The 19107-nt window shown below is 54.2% G+C and overlaps 1 protein-coding gene and 1 long non-coding RNA gene across 7 annotated transcripts; one reads left to right on the forward strand and one right to left on the reverse strand.

The window, feature by feature from the left end:
- Positions 1-836: 836 nt before the first annotated feature.
- TMEM268 (transmembrane protein 268) lies at positions 837-13437 on the forward strand. 6 transcript variants are annotated; one of them, XM_035341742.1, is made up of 13 exons: positions 837-944; positions 1066-1270; positions 1864-2017; positions 4163-4482; positions 4603-4650; positions 5180-5378; positions 6252-6361; positions 6899-7006; positions 8229-8378; positions 9072-9182; positions 10549-10629; positions 11587-11769; positions 12643-13437. In XM_035341742.1, exons 5-13 carry the CDS (start codon positions 4621-4623, stop codon positions 12820-12822), a joined length of 1152 nt encoding a protein of 383 aa, XP_035197633.1. In that variant the 5' UTR covers positions 837-944; positions 1066-1270; positions 1864-2017; positions 4163-4482; positions 4603-4620; the 3' UTR covers positions 12823-13437. The 6 variants fall into 6 exon arrangements, with proteins under 6 accessions (XP_035197633.1, XP_035197635.1, XP_035197632.1 ...); XM_035341744.1 differs by lacking the exon at positions 1864-2017; XM_035341741.1 differs by lacking the exons at positions 837-944; positions 1066-1270; positions 1864-2017 and adding an exon at positions 2126-2422.
- Positions 13438-14049: 612 nt separating this feature from the next.
- Positions 14050-18090, reverse strand: LOC118175470. Its single transcript, XR_004754985.1, has 4 exons — positions 18076-18090; positions 16701-17968; positions 16262-16363; positions 14050-14797 (listed from the first exon to the last, which is right to left on the reverse strand). It is a non-coding gene; the product is annotated as an uncharacterized LOC118175470 (long non-coding RNA).
- Between the last annotated feature and the right edge of the window lie 1017 nt (positions 18091-19107).

The raw sequence follows: 19107 nt of genomic DNA on the forward strand, positions 1-19107 counted from the left end.
TTCAGGAGCCTGGGTATAAAGGCATCTGTGCAAAGCCTGGCGTTGTCAGGCTAGAATCTAAAATGTATGTGCTGTTTATTGAAATAGCCTGTAAGACATTCAGTGATTAATCTATTCCCCGTGGCTACAGGGTGTCTGCTTGCACTGAGAAGGTACAAGGTAAGATCTCACCTGACTAACAAAAGCACCAAAATTATGCCCTGAATAAGGTGCTCATAAAGCTAACGCCTGGTGGAGGCTTCTGAGCATGTGATTCGATGACTGCTGAAGTCGGGAAGAGCTGGGCTGGGAGGCCTTGGCTCCACACAGCCGACCAGCAGCTCCACCGGCTCCTTTGGGCCAGCACCTGCAGGGTGTGATCCTGGGATCAGCAAGTGCAGGGGGGTGGCTGGCTGGAAAACTCTCAGGAAAACAGCTGGAAAGCCTTGTGTTTGGGTTAGGTTGGCGTAAGGTGCTGTGGAGCTTCCTCCCTGGTTCCTTACGTAGGCACGAACCAGGTGCTTTGAACACCTGCAGAGGGAAAGCCCAGCAGGTTACAATTTCACCACAGCACCAAGGAGCCCGACTTGAATATGCAGCAAGGTGGAGAAAGGTGTGTGCTTGGAAGGAGCCCCCTGCCAGGTGGGGCTGCTCAGCACCGGTGTCTGGAGAGTGGCTGGGTCCTGCTCAGCAGGCTTTCTCCTGCCTCAGCGTGCATTTGTCCTGGCACATTGCGACCATCTCTCAGCCTTCGTTAGGATCCTGGAGATTTAATGGTTGAAAGCCTTTTGGCTGCATCAGAGCCCTTTAAGCTTGGAATTGCTTCTTTTATTTCTCTGTTTTTTTTTGCAACACTGCTCTTACATTGGCAGGCTTGCTCGTGTTGATAGGACGAGGTGTCGATGCCAAGATCGGTGCACTCACGCGCTTCTTGCTAAACAAGGTGCACGGTGTACGTGCTGCAGGTAATTAGGGGAATTGCTTTCAGGCTTCTTGCCCCCACAGAGTTTGCCTTGGGCACTTTTCCGCAGTGAGCTGACAATGCTCTTTCTAAGCACTTTGGTCGTGGTCTTCTGCCTCTGTCAGGATCCTTGCGTGGGCAAGAAGGGGAGGAAACGAAGCCAGATCTGATGAGCATTTGCAAAAGAGCCCAATGCTTCGCCTGCCTTGGGTGGGGACGTGAGCCGGGCCTCAGGGAGTGATTAATCTGCGAGATTAATCTGATTTTCTCAGTACCTGGGTGATGTTACTCTGTGAGTTGCCAGCTCCCAGTGTAACAAGATCCCATGTGGTAAGTGGTTTTGGAGGCAATTCTCTTCCCCGTGCAGCCATGTGATTTAATGAACACATTGCTCAGCAAAGTCTGGAGCCAACAGGATTGCAGAAATCGAGCCCTCAGAGAGCAGAGCAGCCTTTTCTCCAGGAAGTGTCCTCTGACGGTGCACTGAAGCATTTTATTTTTTTTAACTGTTCACTAGCAGGCACTGTGATATTTGATTGACTCTGTTCTTAGCCTTTGGGGATCCTTTAGCTTTTGGTGGGCTCTGCAGCTGTGATCCCCAGCGCTACCTCTTGGCCTGAAGGCAGGGCACTGCCCCCAGCACGTGACATGTTTTGGGGGTCTGTCTAGCCGTGTGTCTGACCCTAATTCTCCTCTTTGGAGCACATAATGGAAAGGAAACCCCACCCGCCCTCCGTATCAGCACAGCCTCCTGTTTTGAGGAGGGCTGCGGGTCCCTCCCCATTACTTCTGCTCCTCTGTGCTTCGCTGCAACCCTTTGCTAGGTAGGCAGCAGCGCGTTCTCAGCCTTGAGGTCTTTGCTCACCTCTCCTGATTTCTCCAGCCCTGCTGCCGATGCTTGGCTCTGACTAATGTATTCACAGCGACTCATCTGATGCAACTTTGGGATTTGTATTTGGTGAATCCTGCCCAGCTGGTGGAGGAGGAGGAGAGCCTTCTTACTGTGCCACTGTTCAGCTCGCACTCCCTCTGAAGATGCCCTCTGGGGTCCAGGTCCGGGCCCCCACCCTTCAAAAGGTGACTCCAGCTCCTGCTGCTGGGTCTCTCCCATGGCTGCGCCTGATGGGGAAGCATTTCTGAGGAACTGTAGAGGGTTAAAACCACGGCTCTGAAGCGAGCCTGGGGAAAAGTCACATGCACCAGGGAGATTTTGCAAGTCAGTGCTTGCAGCTTGGGGTAATGAGAGCGGGGAGTGCGGGGGCGCAGGCGTCTCGCCTTCAGCTCACGGTGCCTCATCGCTCGTCCTCCAGGGAGAGGCAGGGGAAGCTGCCCTGCTGTGTCCCCCGCTCGGGCTGGGACCTCCCCATCCTGCAGTGGGGCAGCACGGAGCCCAGCAGTGCCAGGTGAAGGACAGTGAGGAGGAGGAGGAGGAGGTGAGGGAGCTGAGCCGGCACCCCAGGACCAGGAGGCGAGCCGGGCGAGGTAAGCCTCTGGCAGCCTCTCCAAAAATGCAGCAGCAGGACTTGCTGAGATAGCTGGGGCTCGGAGGTGTCTGGGAAGGTCCTTAGGATGAAGAAGGCAAAGGGAATGGCTTTGCATAAAAAAACAAGAGTGCAGGAGGTAAGGATACCCCTCATATTAGCACGGGAGAAGGCAGGGAAGATGTGGGGGGATCAACCTCCCCTGCACAGGCAGTCATTCCGCAATGAAAGCCAATGGAGCCAAATGAGCTCTATACTGCACGATTGGTGTGAAACAAAGCTGCCGTTGTTTCTGGGCTTGCCCGTGCTGGGGAAGGCTCAGTGGGCCCTGGAGCGAGCTGCTGTGGCCCTGCGGCACAGGTCGCTGGCAGCTCCTGGAGGCTGCTGTGGGACTCGGTGCTCCCGAGGTGTCCGAGGCACAGAGCCTTGCTTCATCACTAACGTAACATGACAGCAGCAAGAGCAGGGTGGCAGGTTTTAATTAGGTTTTTCTTTTGTCTCCTGTTTTCTCGCTCTCTCCTTTTTTTATATATATATTTTGTCTTGTTTTTCATTTTCCCTTCTGTTTGACACTGAACTGAAGGGATCGAAGGCCAAGGGGAAGGAAGTGACATTCCCTGAGTTCACTTTCGGTGCGTGGGGACGTGCTGTGTAATGTGTCTGCCCGTGCTCTGTGAGGAAAACGCACTGCAGAGCAGCGTGATCCGCTGTGGGCGCCTCACCAGGGGCTGTTGCACAGGGACTGGACATGCAGCAGACTCATTCCGGAGTAAAACTGTAGAACTGTGGGAGCAGCCAGCGCTCAGAGCAGGTGCTGCGGCCATCCCCAGGCACACAGGCAAGATACGCACCTTGTGCACTATGGCTTGGCTCCTTTGGGTGCTGAGTTTCCAGCCCTTTGCAGGTTTTTTGCAACCATCTGAACCTTTTGTGCTGCTTCCTTTGCCTCAATTTCCTGTCTGGCAGTCCTTCACTGGTGACTCTCCTGGCTTTGTGCAAGGGGGTGATTGCAGCAACAGCCACCGGTAAAGAAAAAAAGCAATCCTTTTCGAAGGAGAGCTGTTGAGATCCACAAGGGACCTTCAAACCAGGCCCCTGGTGCAAAAGCAATGCAAGAGCTGAGGTTAAAATGAAATGAGAGCTCTGGAAGGCAGGGATGCAGCCGAGCTGCCTGAATGGACGGTGATTCAGTTTTGGAGTTGCACACCCTGGGTTTGAACAGCCACCCACAGCTCCTGGCAGCTGCAGCCCCACGCCAACAGCATTTACATGGGAAACCCGAGGGCACGGTGGGGAGCAGAGGAGGGTGGCAGAGACAAGCAGAGCGTGCCGAAGAGCTGCTGCTGGCTGAGCAGGGCTGCTCGCCCCTGCGCAGGTGTGTGCGTGTTTCCTGCGCTGACTGCAGCGTGTGCCGGGGAATTCCCCACTCTGCCCTCACAAAGAGAAGTCCTTTCTATTCCGTGACTGATTCTTTGCAAAGTGTGAATATTTAAAGATGCTGGAATATTCGAAGGAATATCTGGAGATAACTTTTTCACCTAGTGGCAGCAAAACAAACAAACAAAAAAGACTTATTTCAAGCAAAAGGAGAGCCTGTGCACACTGTGCTCGTTGCCGGCCACCACCCGCCCGGTGGTAACATCCACAGGGCGCAGGCTCCAAAGAGCAGGGTGCACCCAAGGGCTCTGTGCTCTCACCCTTTAATTGCTCTCTCTGCAGGATTTTTCCTTTCTCTTTTCAGGGTTAGAAAATGCCTCCTTGCTCATGGAAAGCAGAATCTCGAGGAAGCCTCCAGTGGGAGTGTGAATGAAGATTTCACAACCTGGTCCCCAGCAGGAAGAGCAAGCTGGCTGCCTGCTGCCTGGGTGTTTCTGAGCCGCCAAAGATAAGGGAGGGAGATGAAGTGCTGAACTTCTGACAACACGACACAGAGTCCCCGAAGGAGAGGTATCAGCATGGCCTATAAAAGCCAAGCTGGTGGAATTGAGAAAAATGGGTCGCTTTCCTCCATCTTCTATTGCAAGAGCGATTTAAAGGAAGGATCCCTGCAGTGGGCGAAAGGTAAGCGAGTGAGGCTGGATCGGGTGGTCTTTTGAGGTCCTCTTCCAACCTGGGCTGCTCTGTGATTCTGGGGACTTGCTGAGAAATGCAGTGCTGAGCACAGTGCCCTTAAAATGGCAGGTGGCAGGTTTTTCAGCGATGCTCACTCACAGCACCTCATCTGCAAGAGTAAGTAAATGTTATGGATGTTTCAGCGTCTGGGGAAGGGGATGGATACACGTTACTTTTTTGGAAAGCCTGATATTTAGGAGTGAATGGACGTCTAACTATTGAAACCCAGGTCCTCTTAAATCCTCTTTTCTCAGCTTTCAAAAGTCAAGCAATCTTTGGGAAACTCGACCTGTGCTTTGCCCAGTATCAATTTGCTCCCCCTCTGTAGCCATGCTTCAGCGCTGTGTGGAGGCAGATGGTAGTGCCATGGGTGTCCTGTTGCAGCGAGACCTGTGTGCTGTGCTCAGCAGGTTCTTGCTTGCTCAATTCACAGCACTTCCTCAGCACTCAGCTTTTGGGGGGCTGGAGCAGCTCTTTGTTGCCCCAGCAGGGGTCAAGGAGCTGAGCCCCTCTGTGAATTTCAGGTATCTGATGTTGGCACCCAATAGGCTTTGTGCCAAGCAGCTTGACCAAAGCCGTGGGGAACAGGAGAGCCCAGCCCATTTGTTTTCACTCTTGCTTCATCCTCACCGCCTCTATGGCTCAGTGTCTGGAGGAGATTAAGCTCAGCAAACAAACAGGACGTTGTTATCCTGGAGGTTTCAGATGCATCTACTCTTCCCTTCTGGAGCTGATGCAGTCACGCCCTTTTGTAATGCAATTGCCTCATTTTATTTGGCATCTCCTGTTCCTGAGCAGTGAAGAGATGATGAAGATGGCAGATGAAAGCAGGAGAGAAGGCAAGGGTGAGTGTGCGCTGCCTTTCAGCCAGCACAGCAGAGTGGAGAGCACTGAGCAGGCAGTGTCAGGGAGCAGCCCCAGGGGACGCTTGGCTGGCCCTGGAGCTGCAGAGGGGCAGGAAAATTGGGTGAGACGTGTCGGTGAAATAGGATCTCATCTGAACACGCCACTTCTTTGAATCCAATCTCTTCCTCTTGGCGTAGCTCAGCTTGTGTAAACTCTAGATGAGTGCCAGATGGGATGCCAGATCACAGCTCCGCTCTGCAGCTCCAAGGCTCCTCTGCCTCAGCTCCGAGCAGCCGGCTCCTCAAATCTAGGGCAGGCTGTCCTCACGCTTCCTGGGCTCCTGACTGGAGCTTGGGTCCCTGGATTACATTTCTGATCCTAGCCCTAGCTGAAGCCAGGAACCACCGGGAGCCCTGAGCAGAGCCACACTGCCAGTGCTAGGGCAGGGACCTGGCCACCAGAGGCTTGTAGGGATCATTCTCCAGGACAGCCCTGCCACATCCCAGACAATGTGGTTGTTGGAAAACACCTTGATTTGTTTGCTGAAGCGTGTGTGTCCCCTGGGTGGGTGGGGTGGGTAGGAACGGGGAATCTCTGAGAGAGACTTACCAGCAGCTCGAGTCCATTGTCCTCCCAGTTAGGAATCAGTGAGGAAAGGCATTATCCTGCTGACGGTCAGAGCATCACGTTATCTGTGACTGCTCGCTCCTGGAATGTGTTTTGGCTTTCCACCCATTTTGTGGGTGCTTTCCGTACAGGGGACAGCAGGACCCTGGGCTGCTTTCAGAGCTCTTTGTGATGCTCTCAGAAATATCCAAGGAGGTTCTGCACCCAGGTAACGCACTTTGGGGTGGCCTGTGTTCCTCTTGTAGACCCCCCCAACGGGCAGGTGCTCATGGTGCTCAGTATGGACAATAACTGCTCGGCCACCTCCTTCGACATGGAGCTTTGTGCAGAGAAGCTCAAGTCCCTCGGTGTTCAGGTAAGCTCCACACTCCCCCGGGGCCCTGTAGGAGTGGGTGCTGGATTGGCACCGTTTGCACCTCCACCCAGACCACAGCCGCTTTTTATTTTATATATATATTTTTTGTTTAAGAGTGACTTGTTTCAGTTTAATTTCAATCTATTCCTCATTGACTTCAGGTCAACTGTAATGATCTTGGCTTAAACCTCCGTGAAGAAACCCATTCAGCCAAATTGCTTGAGAGCACTCCGGTGTGATGGAACATCCCGGGACAATCTGTCTCGCCTTGTCCTTTGTCATAAAAGCATGCTTTTCTCTTGTGACTTTCCCTGCGCTTTCCAGGGAGATATCACTCACTGCAAATGAGGCAAGGACACAGGTTTTTGGTCTGGGGCAGCTGTACAGATGGGAGTGGAGCCTGGGCTGGTACACTCTGCGGGATGGTGCCCTGGGGCCCGGTTTGCTTTGCTGGGGCCTGGCCCCACCGGCGCTGCCCAGCCCTGTTCTGGTGGTGCTGAGCCCCCCGCCGGTGACCCGAGGTTGTTCCCCGAGCAGGTGGCAGCAGATGAGTGGAGGAGATTAATCCAGGAGGCCGTCCTGAAGCCCGAAGTGCGACGGTACATGTTCTACAACTCCAGGGCGTTCCAGATCGCCATCGCTGTGGTAAGGGCCTCTCGCAGGTCTCTCCCAGGCTTGCTGTAGACGTGTTTCCAAAAACGGGGAGAGGCACCTTCCCCAGCCTCTTGCTGGTAGTCCCCTCGGAGTGGGCCTGTAACAAGCATTTGCTGAGGTCGTAGTACCCCATCAGGCTCTTTTCAACTTGATCTTAAAAACGTGAAGATGACTGGTCCTGATGCTCATTCAGACCAGTGGCCCAGGCAATGTAGGTTACCAAGTGGTTTGTCTAGTCTTGCTTTGCTTCTTCTGGCAAGACAAGCTCCTCCGAAGACCCCAGCCACTAGCAGCTACCTTAAGGTTACTTTAAAGCATGCTGAAGGTGTGATAAAAAATTGATCCCTTAATATTAGATGCTTTTTTTTTTTTTTGGTAGTCATTATGTGTGTGTTCTCCTTTCACTGATATTGCAGGAGTTGGTGCTCACTGTTTTGAGGGCTTTGGTGCCTATTTAGTTTAAATCATAGAATGGTTTGGGTTGGAAAGGACCTTAAAGATCACCCAATTCCAAACCCCAGCCATGGGCAGGGACACTTCCCACCAGATCAGGTTGCTCAAAGCCCCATCCAACCTAGCCTTAGGCACTTGCAGGGACGGAATGAGTTGTATCACTGCAAGGGGATGCTGTGTCAAGCTGTGCTGCACATACCCTACCTACCTGCTACCTGGCAATCTTCTGTCCAGGTGCATGACACCTGAAGTAAAGGCCAAACAAATTCAGTTTTGCTGTTTTTTATGCAAAGGCCCCATTTGCTAGTCCTTAGCATAGTCCTTGAGCCCAGTGTCACTGTCCGTCATTTGAGCACTGCTGTAATGGAGCAGCCTCTGCACTACCTTGAGTGCTCTGACACAGGAGCTCTCTAAATAGATGGACTGTTACAAGTATTATCAATACGCTTCAGCAAGTGCATTTCTTATCTAAATGGACGAACTGGATTGAAATCCTTCCTAGGTATGAATCATCATTAAGAGTTCAGTCTCTGACTTTAATGATCGGTAGTTTTTTATAACAAACTAGGGCTCACTCAGTCCTTCTAGACCCTTTTCTCCCCCATTTATTATTGGAAAGAACTCCTGTCCTTTCTCACCCTCTGAAAAATCCCAGGTGACTTAATTAATTTATGGCAGGGTTTCTTCTCCCCTTGACTTTTCTCCCTTCCACAGTTTTCTGAGCATCATCCAAATCATCTGTCTCTCTGGGTTTTCACAGATCTTCTACATGTCTCTCTGGACAAACATTTACTCCACAGTCCAGCTGTGCTCCTTCGGGCGCTACTGGGAGGCCAGTGTGCTGGTGACCCTGGCTGCCGTGGTCATCACCGTGGTCGTAATACTGGTCCTCGACCGGCGCCAGAGGAAGGTGAGAGGATGTGGCTTGTGTGCGGACATGGAGAGTGCGGGGAGCAGGATTCCCTCCCACCAATGTGCTGGGACCTGGCTCACCTCCTAGATGCAGATGGAGAACATGGCTATTGGGGGTGGTAGGAGTATTTTTAGAGCAGGCTCAGAGATCTGGTTCAGGCACGGGTATTACAGAGTTAGGTGTCGTAATGCCTACAAAGTAGGTGAAAGCTGGCTCGAAGTGCCTGCTGTTGCTGGAGAAAAAGCAACCATTGCATGGTTTGTGCTCCCACTGCTGGCGGGGAGGCACGTGGGGCCGTCAGCAGAGCAGGGCCTGGTCCCTCTTCTGCACCCGCCTTGTCCCAGGCCCAGCACAAAAAGGCAGCTCCTAACCCGTGGAGTTGTCCTTTGCTTAGGGACAGCTGGGGGGAGGAAGAGAGGAAACGATGCTGGAAGCCCATCCACTTCACACATCTTGTCCATAACACGTGTAACCCGTAGCGAGATCCCTGGCTGCACAGACTTCAGCTGAGGGTGGCAAGGCCATGCTGATGGCTGGTGACAACCCTGCCCTGGCTGCAGCTCTGTCGCTGCCTTCCTTTCAGAGACACGGTGTCTGGGGTCATCCAGCAGCCTGCAGGATCATCTGCAGCTGTAGGCTGGCCCAGGTTTTGTCACAGAGCATGTTAATTTTTCCTGCATTCTTTAATAGATAAATATGAATACAGATGTGAGGCTGGCAGCTGTCAATGAATTCTTTATCAAACACAGTTTAATTCTGGGGATTACAGATGTCCTGGACGGGCCACACAGCATCCTACAAGTATCCTTTCTTTGCGGAATCGCTCGTATCCCTGCTGGGTAGCTAATGATGGGGAGGGTATTTATTGATGCGGTGATCAAAGAGGATTTCCAGAGGGTGGCATTTCTAGGATTTTTTTTTTTTCCTCCTATTGGATGGCATGGGAAATTGGGTATTTTTCTTCTGTCCATAGGGACTGAGATATACCCAAAGGCCACTGGAAATAAAGAGTTTAAAACAGGGAAGTGGAATTAGTCCTTGGGGCAGACAATTATTCCTGCAGGTGTACTGTGTTTACATGACAATGATGATTCTTACTAACAGCAGAGTGACAGCAATGTGCCTATGGCAAAACAAAACAACAGAGAAATCCCCTCCCTGGGAGCTTGTGCTGTGCCTTGCAGAGAGGAGCTCAGCCAGCAGCATCCAAGTGCCTCTGCTTTCAGGAGTCATTTGTAGCCCCAGGCTCCCCCCTTCGGGCATGAGAGAATCTGATTTCATGCAGCGAGCACCTGGCAGATTCACTGGTGGACCTCGCACCACCCCCAGGGTACTGAAAGGCATGAAATATAAATGGAGACGAATGAAGCAAAGCATGGGGTCAGAGAGAGGAGCAGCAAGGAGCACAGGAGCAGCAGTGGCAGCTGTGAGGTCATGCAGCATGAGGAGGAAGCACTGAAGAACCTGAATTACATGTTTGTTCAGCCCAGTGTAGTTTCACACCTGAGTAAGTGAGGACTATCGCAGTCTTCACATGTCCCAGAACCACCTGAGAGCAGAAAGGACCCACGGGTTTAGGCTTCCTCTGCTCACTGTGGTGCCAGGTCTGTGTTAGCCCTCCAGATTCCTCTCTGGGTTTGAGTCCCCTGGCACGTGGCTGCCTTTAGGGGGCTGCTGCTCTCGAAGCAGGACTTGCATCCCCATGGCAGACTCTTGGCAAGCAGTCCCTCCATCGTACAGTGAGGACAGCAAATCTTGTACAAATAAATGGAATGGGTCCTGAGAAGCAGAGGGGTGCAGGAAGGAATTTAGGGGGTCAATGTGACCCACCGGCTTGTTCAGACATGACGCCACTGGGGTGAGTGACAAGCAGTGGCCGTGGGTCACCCCACTTGTCCCCACCATGGTGCAGGAGGTATGCGAGGAGGTCTGGGCCAGAGGGAAACATCCCCCTTCTCTGCCACCACTCTCCTGCCCATTTGCCAGTCCTGTAGGTTTTGCCTTAGCCCAGACCAGGCTTAAAATCAGCGCTGTGACATGGCACTTGGCTGCTGACCGTGTCCTGAGCAGCCCCTGGGCATCAGCTACCTCTGCGAGGTCTCCACCTCTGCGAGGGCTCCGGAGAGGACATTGTGGAGAGGTCCCTTCCTTAACCCACTCGTCCCAGCTGTGGTTTGTGCACTTCAGCCCGGAGCGCTGCCTTCAGTCCTTGTCAGCCCACCTCACCGAGCTGCGGCAGACGCGAGAGGTAAAGGACAGCGGGCACAGCCTGTGGGGACAAAAGCATGCGGCCACCCCTAGCACCCTGCTTTGGTGGGGTGGAGGTGGACGATGAGAAGCACGTGTTGGAGTTGCCTTCTGGGTATCCCCTGCTGTGTACTGGGAGCTGGGTGAACTGGGAGGGGGACAAACTTCATCTGCTGGTGCCCAGTTCAGTAGGAATTTATTTAGCGTAGCTGTGCATGGCTGGATAATTAACTGAGACTTCTGTTAAAAGGAGTTGCCAGAAGTCAGGGGTGAATTCTGACAGCATGTGTCGCTGTTGGAAGTAGCTGACACCTTGAGCTGTCCTCCTGAAATAAATGGGCTAGCCTGAGGAGTAACTAAACACCACACTGGGCTAGCTCTATGGGGTTTTTGTCCTCTTCTCCCTCAGAAAGTCTCTTCCTCCTTGTGGCTGCATGGATATCCACACGCTGCTGGCTGGCGACAGCCACGGGATGGGAGGTGAGGAGGTGCAAAGCCCAGATCCCGTGGCTGCTCACCTCCCTGGATGAACCGACAGGCACGGGTCAAGGGCTGACCGTAATGAACCACTGCACATAGGGGCTGGTGTCACGCACGTCGTCCCTAAAGCCCAGCCTCGTTGTGCCAGGCTGCCCCCACCCTGCTGGGAATGGCTGCCAGCACGTGGGGCACACAGAATCACAGAATCATTAGGGTTGGAAAAGCCCTCCGAGATCCTCTGGTCCAACCAGCACCCTACCACCAATGTCACCCACTAAAGCATGTCCCAAAGCACCACGTCCAACCTTTCCTTGTGGGATGAAGGCTCTCAGCTCCCAGTGCTGGCAACGGCTCTTAGCCAAACTCAATTTTTTTTTTTTTTTTAAATTCCTGGGAGGATAGTTTTGATAGGAAGTCATGTACTTTGAGTGGTGTCCTGAGGACACCGCTGCTGCCCCAAACTCTCCCTCTCCTCCAGTCAGGCTTGCGGCACAGCCTGGACCAGCTCTGCGTGGTGATGGAGGTGGCGGTTCAGCCTGAGCCGGCAGTGGAGGAGGCTTCATGCGAGGAGTCCCCTCTCCTATCCAACGGCGTGAACTTCAAGAAGGAGCCTGTGATGTGCAACCAGCTGCTCCACCTCATTCCTGAGGGCCCACCAGAGGTAAGGAGAAATATCCCTCCTCGATGGACTGAGTGCCTCCCTGGGCTCCTTACCTCCAAACCTTGTCCCAGCAGACACCGCCATGGGAACACCTCCTTTTGCCCCGGTAGAAACACCTGCAGACCTGGAGGTCCACCCACACCTCTTCCAGGGCTGGCAGTGCTGGGCAGTCAATGCTTATGGCCTTGATGCTCCCTCTTTTATGGGCCAGGTGTTTCCTTCTGGTCCCCATTTGGAATCCAACCTCTCCCCAGGGTCTGTGCAGGGACCTGGTGCCCATGTCTGGGCTGGGGCTGGGCCTGGCCGTGCTGAGCCTTCATCTCCTCCACAGACTGTGCCCTCAAAGCCTTGTGCCCTGCTGAGTGACAAATGTGTCCTCATTCCCACTCAGCAAGAAGCTTCAAAAGAGATGATTTTGATTTATTTTGCAGTTCTCTGCTCGCTGTTACTAAGTGAATTTGGTGCAGGTGACATCCCTGCAGGTTGAAGCTCTCCAGCTGTCTACAGGCAAAAAAAAAATAAATAAAAAAATTCAGCAGGAGTTTGTGACAGAGCAGGAGGGTCCCTGAGCAACCTGGCTCCCTGTCCCCCCACCCCTGCAGCCCCCTGCCCCTGGGCTGGCCTCACTGCTGGCACCAAGCGTGGCACTGGGCCAGGTGGTTGGCAGTGGCTCGTTTCATGTCACCGTCCCGTGGGGACAGCATGCCAGCACTGCTGACCAGAAGGGGATCTGGGGCAGTTACATATCTGTCATTGGCTCCTGCCCTGCTTCTATCGGACAAGGACGGTGTTTGAATGATGGCACAAACGGAGTTTAATGTACCATGTGCTCCCCACGCAGGTAGACACTGACGCCTCTCCTGCTCTTTCCAGGTGATGGCCCAGCAGCTCCTGGTCATCTTCAGCGGCTGCTACGTCCGGCTCCTGGTCAGCGGCCGGCTCCCCCTGACCTCAGCAGCTGGGCACGTGGAGCCCAGCAGCGTGCCCTGCCTGTGCCAGTTCATCCAGAGCGCCGTGCTCAGCACGCAGCAGTGCTGCCTCCCGGGGAGGTGACCCCTGGGGGCTGCAGGAAGCCGAAACAGGCTGCCCATGCACAGCAGCGAGGAGAAGCAGAGGAGAAGGCTGTAAGCCCCATCCTGGACTTATCGGGGTGAACGAATGGAACTCTAATAAACATGCAAGTTATCAGGAAGCTGCTGGCCTTTGAAACCTGCTGGCCTGGCCCCAAGCTCTGCCCAGAGGAGCTGCTTTGGGTGCCAGGAACAATCTTGCGGCAGCTTGGAGCACCCGTGGGTGGCCCCTGCTCTGACCCAGGGGTCAGGGAGAGCAGCCTGGAGCAGCTGGAGATGGCAGCCCCACACTGGTGCGGTGCAGCACACGGGCTCTTTGGAAGAAGGACAGGGAACGTCTGTGCATTACAAATGTGGCATCTGCTCCGGATTTGGATTGTGGCATGCAGTTGTTGGTGACAGGGACCTCTGTCCTGTCCCAGCCGCTGCCAAGTCAGTGGCTGAGACCTCATCCAAGTTGCCATTCAGGGGCCAGTTGGGGCAGTGCCCGGTGCCTGCCACCTCTGCAAGCTCCCGTGGGATGAGGTGCTGGACATTTGACAATCCATGGGACTAAGCCTTAAAAAGGGCCCTCTGCAGGGCAGGCAGCCTGGGGCATGGCTCTCGTTAGATTCCCTTTTCTGCTGCACTTTGGACCAGGCTGAGTCCTTTCTGTTTTCCTTTCCTCATTTTCCCCCACTGTGCTTTCACACAGTGTGTGAGAGGAGCCAGTGGTGAGCACGAGACCCCAGCACCTGGAGAATGGGAGGGAATGGCCTGCACGGTGCCCCCCATCCCATCTCCTGCAGCGCTGGAGCACAGCTCTACATGGGACTCCTGGCACACACAAAGTGAGGAAAGGCTCTAAAATCAGGGGAACAAGGTGTGCACGTCCCTCAGTCATGGCCACCCCACCCTGCCGTCATCTCTTCCCCATGTGGCGCCATCCCAGGGAAGTCTATGGCAATGAAGGCCGAGCCATTGCCTGTGGTGGCAGCAAGAGGTAGGGAGCTGGGGACCCGGAGCCAAGTGCCAGCTCTGCCTCGAGGTACGGGATGACTCCGCTCCCTCCTCCTGCTCCCACCTCGTTCCATCAGGAGCAATGGAGAGATAAGGAACGTCTTTCCTGTCCTCAGCATCACGTCCCCACTGCAACTCCAGACATCTCTCTGTGCAAACACCATAACACCAGCAAATCCCCTCCAGCAGAAAAAGCCACCACGCTCCCTGCCAGTTTCCTTCCATCCACCTTTATTTCTGGCTCAGCCGGGGCTGTCACAGGAAGGGATCAGGCAGAATCTCCCCCACAGGGGTGGGCTTTGCAATTCCGCCCTCATTGCTCTGTGACGGCGTGGGGTTTGCTGGTGGGGGGATGTGGCAGTGGTCCCTGCAGCCCCTCTGCCTCGGTGTGCTGCGCATTGTGCTGGGTCACCGGCTTGTTGGGCACGGGGGGTGTTCAAAACTTCGTGGGATTTCCACAGGGCCAGGCTCTCGGACTCCACGTTCCAGCTCCTGAGCTGATTTTACCTTGTTGGAAGTGGTCTGAAGGTAGAGTGATGTCATCAGGAGCACAGCTTGGTTTCACAGCATAAAAATCTGATTTGCTGGTGGAATGCATTGGCTTGTGCTCTTCCTCAGGGCCCAGAAGTGCCAGGAGCACCTGGTGCACGTTGGTACACATCTTTTCTGCCATCTGGCAATTTCTGGTAGGGAGACCGATGGGGATGTTCTCTGTCATTGTGCTTCTGTGCCGAGAGCAGGTACAGGAGGGATTTGCTGATTTTACCCAATCCCAGGGCTGCAGGATTCCCAGCATGCAGATCCCTTGGGAGGCCGGTGGGGAGGCAGCTCGTGGCCTTCAGGAGAGGACCACGAGGGCCGTTACCCTCAGGACCTGCAGGGCTGGGCTTGGGCCACATCGTTGTTTGTGGAAAGTGAGGCTGTGGCTTTGGGGGGTGCTGATACCACCGCGTTTACATCTGCAAATGCACAAGAATCAGGGAAAGGAGAGAGAGGGGGTCAGCATTAGCCACAGACAAAGATCATTCCCGAAGGGATGTGGCTGGGATGTGAACTGCTGCTTGGAAAACCTGCTGGTGGCAGCCCTGGCCAGTGCTAGGTCAGTGCACGGAGCTGGGCCAGGTTTTAGCACAGAGCTCTTCAGCAGGGTCCAAGAATGAAGCTCAGCAGCTTCCATGCCATGTCCTGGACACTGCTGGCGCCCCTGCATCATCCCTGCATCCGACCAGGAGCTGGTGGGATCTGCAAGCTCCTTGCTCCATCCTGGCAGCTCCGGAACACCACAGAACTCCTTGCTCGGGAGGCACAGACCAAGCACACGGCTTGTGCTATCCCACAGAGCCAACTGGAGGCAGGGCTGGGAAGCCCACAGCTTCAATCAGCATGGAGGCACCACAAAACATCACCCCGCTGAATGGTATTTGCTGAACCTTCAAAATTCCCCAGCAAGGGCCTTGCCCCAGAGGATGCAGCTGAGCCAAGCCCTGACCAAGCAGATCCTTCATGTAAGCCCTGGCGTCCCCGGGGAAGGATGCAGCCCCCTCATCCACAGCACTGGGGGGTTGCTGAGGACCCTCCATTAGTGCTAATTGGCACAGCTCCCCTGATTGCAACAAACACCCAGCAATTCGTAGCAGGGAACGAGCTTAACCATGCTCAAAGGAGGAGTTTGATTCCTCTTACTAACACACCCAAGCACCTGCCGTGCTCTGGTTCCCCTTGCAGGCCAGATGGCTGATGTTGTGCTTTCCCTTCATTCACACTTAATTAAAGCATTAGTGATGAGAGATGTCCCTCTTCCCCCCTCGTCCTCCCTTAAGGATCTGCCTGTTGTTCTAGAGCAAGGTGATATTCTGGAGGGTTTATAGCCCCCCAGGCAGCCAGCACATGGGAGCAGCAGGGGGAAGAGCCTGGCCTCCTGCAGGCCTCAGCTCCTGGCAGGGGTAGGAGGCTGCACGGTCACAGCTGGGTGCAGCTCCGGGCTTGTGTGCTTGAAGAAGAGTTGGGCATGATTCTGCTGGACCACTGCAATGGTGCTGGTGAGTTCTGAGGTTCTTCTGTCTGCTGTTTGGGAAGCATTTCATTTTTGATGTGAGCCGCATGGCTGGGTGATGTGGGAGCAGCCCCCGGTGGTGGATCAGGGGCAGCTGGCGGTGGGGTGGGCTGGCTGCTTGTGGGGCATCGTGTGAGCGATCTGCTGAGCCACCGGGATTTGGGGGGCTGAAACGGGCCGGGGAAGGGCTGGGGAAGGCTGGCAGCACAGACAGGGAGCTCCGGCTGCTGGCTGGGGTGTGCGGTGCTGTGTTCTGGTGCCTGGTGATGTGAGGGCACAAAGATCACCCCAGGGAGACATTGCTCTGGGACGACTGTGCTTCATCAGGACACGGCCACGCGTCCCTGGTTTTAATGCCAGACCAACTTACTTTGGTGATCTCTCCGTGGGGCTGCCTGCTCCGGGCTGGGTGGTGGCTCCTGGGGCTGCTGGCAGCACAGGGTCCCCATCTTCCTGGCCACATAGCGGCAGGCTGGGGAGGGGGGGGACAACTGTCAGCAAGCGGCAGCAACACGAAGCGCGGGTTATGCTGAAAGCCCTCCCCGAACAGCCCAGAGCTGAGAGACAGGAGCCCTGCTGAGGAGGATCTGCTGGGGGTTGTGCGTGTCCCAGGTAGGTTGCAGCCAAAAGTAAGATTGGAAATGGAGGGAGTGGATCTAACAGGCTGGAAGGGAGGTGCTGGCATCCGGGCTGTTCTTAAAACCACTCAATCACCAGCCTTTCTCCTCCCATAAGCATAAAATATGCAGAGTATTACCATGCAGAAATCCCTCTTAAGCTCTCTTGCCTCATACGAAAGGTTTCCTTACCGTTAATAATTACTCAAACCATTTTCTCCGGGGCTCAGCAAAGCTGTCCTTCCCTGCCAGCCTGTCTGGCTCTCTCGCAGGCAGTTCTGCCCTGGTTTTGTGTCTCTGCAGCCTGGCTTCCTCCTTCCTCCTCCTGCGGGGCTGGCAATGGGGATGTTGCTGGGTGACGCGCTCCCTGTGGGTGCAGCGGGGCGTGGGCAGGGGAGCAGGAAGCTCTGGGAGCATTGGCTGAGCGGACCGGGCTTGATGCTGGCAGGAGGAGCAGCTGCTGGTGCTTGGGGGCTGGCAGAGGTGGGTTGGAGGCAGGAGGAGTCAGTCCTGTACTTCAGCCTCCCAGCTGAGCCACGGAGGATTGCTGTAGCGTGCACTTGGGTTGTACAGGGGAGCAGTGAAGGAAGGTTTGGGTTGGAAGGGACTGTAAAGATTATCTGGTAAAGGGATATTTCTTTCATGCTGCTGTCTGAGCACTGCAGGCACTTCGCAGCACGTGAGTGTCCTTCCCTCTCCAAGCCCCTTTGCACCATGCCCTGCTGTGCACAGGGCAATCTGAAGCAGACAAGACGCAGGCAGCAGCTTGGTCTTGGTGTCTCTGGGATCCTTCCCACGTCCAGCCACCTCCTGAGCACTGCCGAGGAGGAGGGGTGGTGATTTGTGAACCTTGGGTCACTTCAGCTGGTTAACAAAGAACCACAAGTTTTGTGCATCCTTAGCCAAGCCTTGCTGTTTTTCCTACTCACTACTTCTTCCTTAATCCAAAAGTCAGGTGAGATCTGGAAGGCTGTGCCTTGCCCTTTGAGCAGGGCAATGTGCTTCCCGTCTCCAGCTAACCACTCTTCACTGCATCAGGTTGGCTGGACTTTGATCTCGATGACCTTGCCTTGGGATTGTATAAGGTCAGAGATGTGGCTGATGATGAGCAGGTATTGCGTGTCAAGGTGCTGCAAGCCGGCAGCCTGGGCTGCTGCAGAAGAAAGTGCAAGATCACGGTGTGAGATAGACAGGAGATAACGTCACTGCACCTCGCCTTCGGTCTTGTTCCGGTGTTTCATGTCAGGAGTTTTCAGTAAGCTCTGATGCACGGGGCTGAAAACTGAAATTCCGCGCAGAGACCTTTACCTCAGCGGGCATCCTGATGTGCTCCTGTGCAGTGCTGGTGAGAAAGACGAGAGCTTGAATGGACATGAGGGAAGATGCCGGCTCTTAAGCCTAGAAGGCTCCCGTTGCATCACCAGATGAGTTGAAGCCTGCAGGAATAGGTGATGCGAGATCTGTAGGTGTTTTAAAACTAAAAAATAAAGTCAAGAAAAAAAAATGCACACAAAAAACCAGCATCCTGTTTCTGGCAAGCCCCCCCAAATCCTACTCCCCAACCCACAGCCTCCACTCCTCTCCGGAGGACATCTGCCCGTTCATAGAAGAGCTCCCCAGGATGAGGGGGATGGCTGCAGCACAGCCTTGTGTTAGTCCAGATGGGAAGGACAGCTGGAGGAGGCAGCTGCCCTTCTGTGGCTTTGCTTTCCAGTAGTTTCTCCTGCCCCCCAAACCAGTGTGGTCAGATGGGTGTTATTTGCCCAACGCGTGCCATCAGCTGGTGCATCCCGGCACCTCAGCTTTGCAGACGCATCCCTCTAGATGGTGCTAAGCTAAAGAGAAAAGGCGGTGGCCTTGGAGCAGAGGTTGTCCTGCAGCACACGCCTCTGCACACCTGGCACTGCTGAGGAGAACTGGGCTGGGAGAACTTGGCAGCTCCCTGCACCGTGCCTGTGCACTTGTACCAGTCCTCTCCTGCAGCACTCGCTGTGTCTTCTTGCAGCAAACACTTCTCAGGCCCTTCTGTCACTTCATATTTCACTTACTGATGTGTGAGACGCCACAAGTGCAGCATGCTTTTAATCAGTTCATCTGCTGCTATACAAGCACTAAATCAGATAAGTTGATTGTTAATGGCAGAGATCCATCTTAGCTCTTGGCCACTTCAACCAGTTTTACTGAGCAGCGCGGCTAAGACTGTCAGCTCCATCCTCCTCCATCTCATGCATCAGCAGCCAGACTCTTTGTCAAATCTAAGCGTAGATAATATATGAGAAAATAATTTTCCCTTGCAGATAGACCTGAAGATATCCCTAGCATGAAGGAACCTCATTGTTACAAGAAGCAGTGTGGTCATAACAGCATGGGCTAAATGCCTGCTATTTTTCCAATAGCTGACTGAGGTAGGCCATCCAGGAGCATACAGCCTGGCCTTCAGAGACGAGCAGACCTTGGGGATTAGCTGTGCAGGGGAAGTCTTTTGGGTCAGCAGCTGAGCAGACTTTAATTTGGATGGGCAGTAGGTATGCTGTTGCAACAGAGCTGTTAGAAGACACTATTAAAATAGAGAAGAAAAAAAAAAAAGCTACATTCAGCT

Source organism: Oxyura jamaicensis, chromosome 17 (genome assembly GCF_011077185.1).
Source record: "Oxyura jamaicensis isolate SHBP4307 breed ruddy duck chromosome 17, BPBGC_Ojam_1.0, whole genome shotgun sequence".
NCBI lineage: Eukaryota > Metazoa > Chordata > Aves > Anseriformes > Anatidae > Oxyura > Oxyura jamaicensis.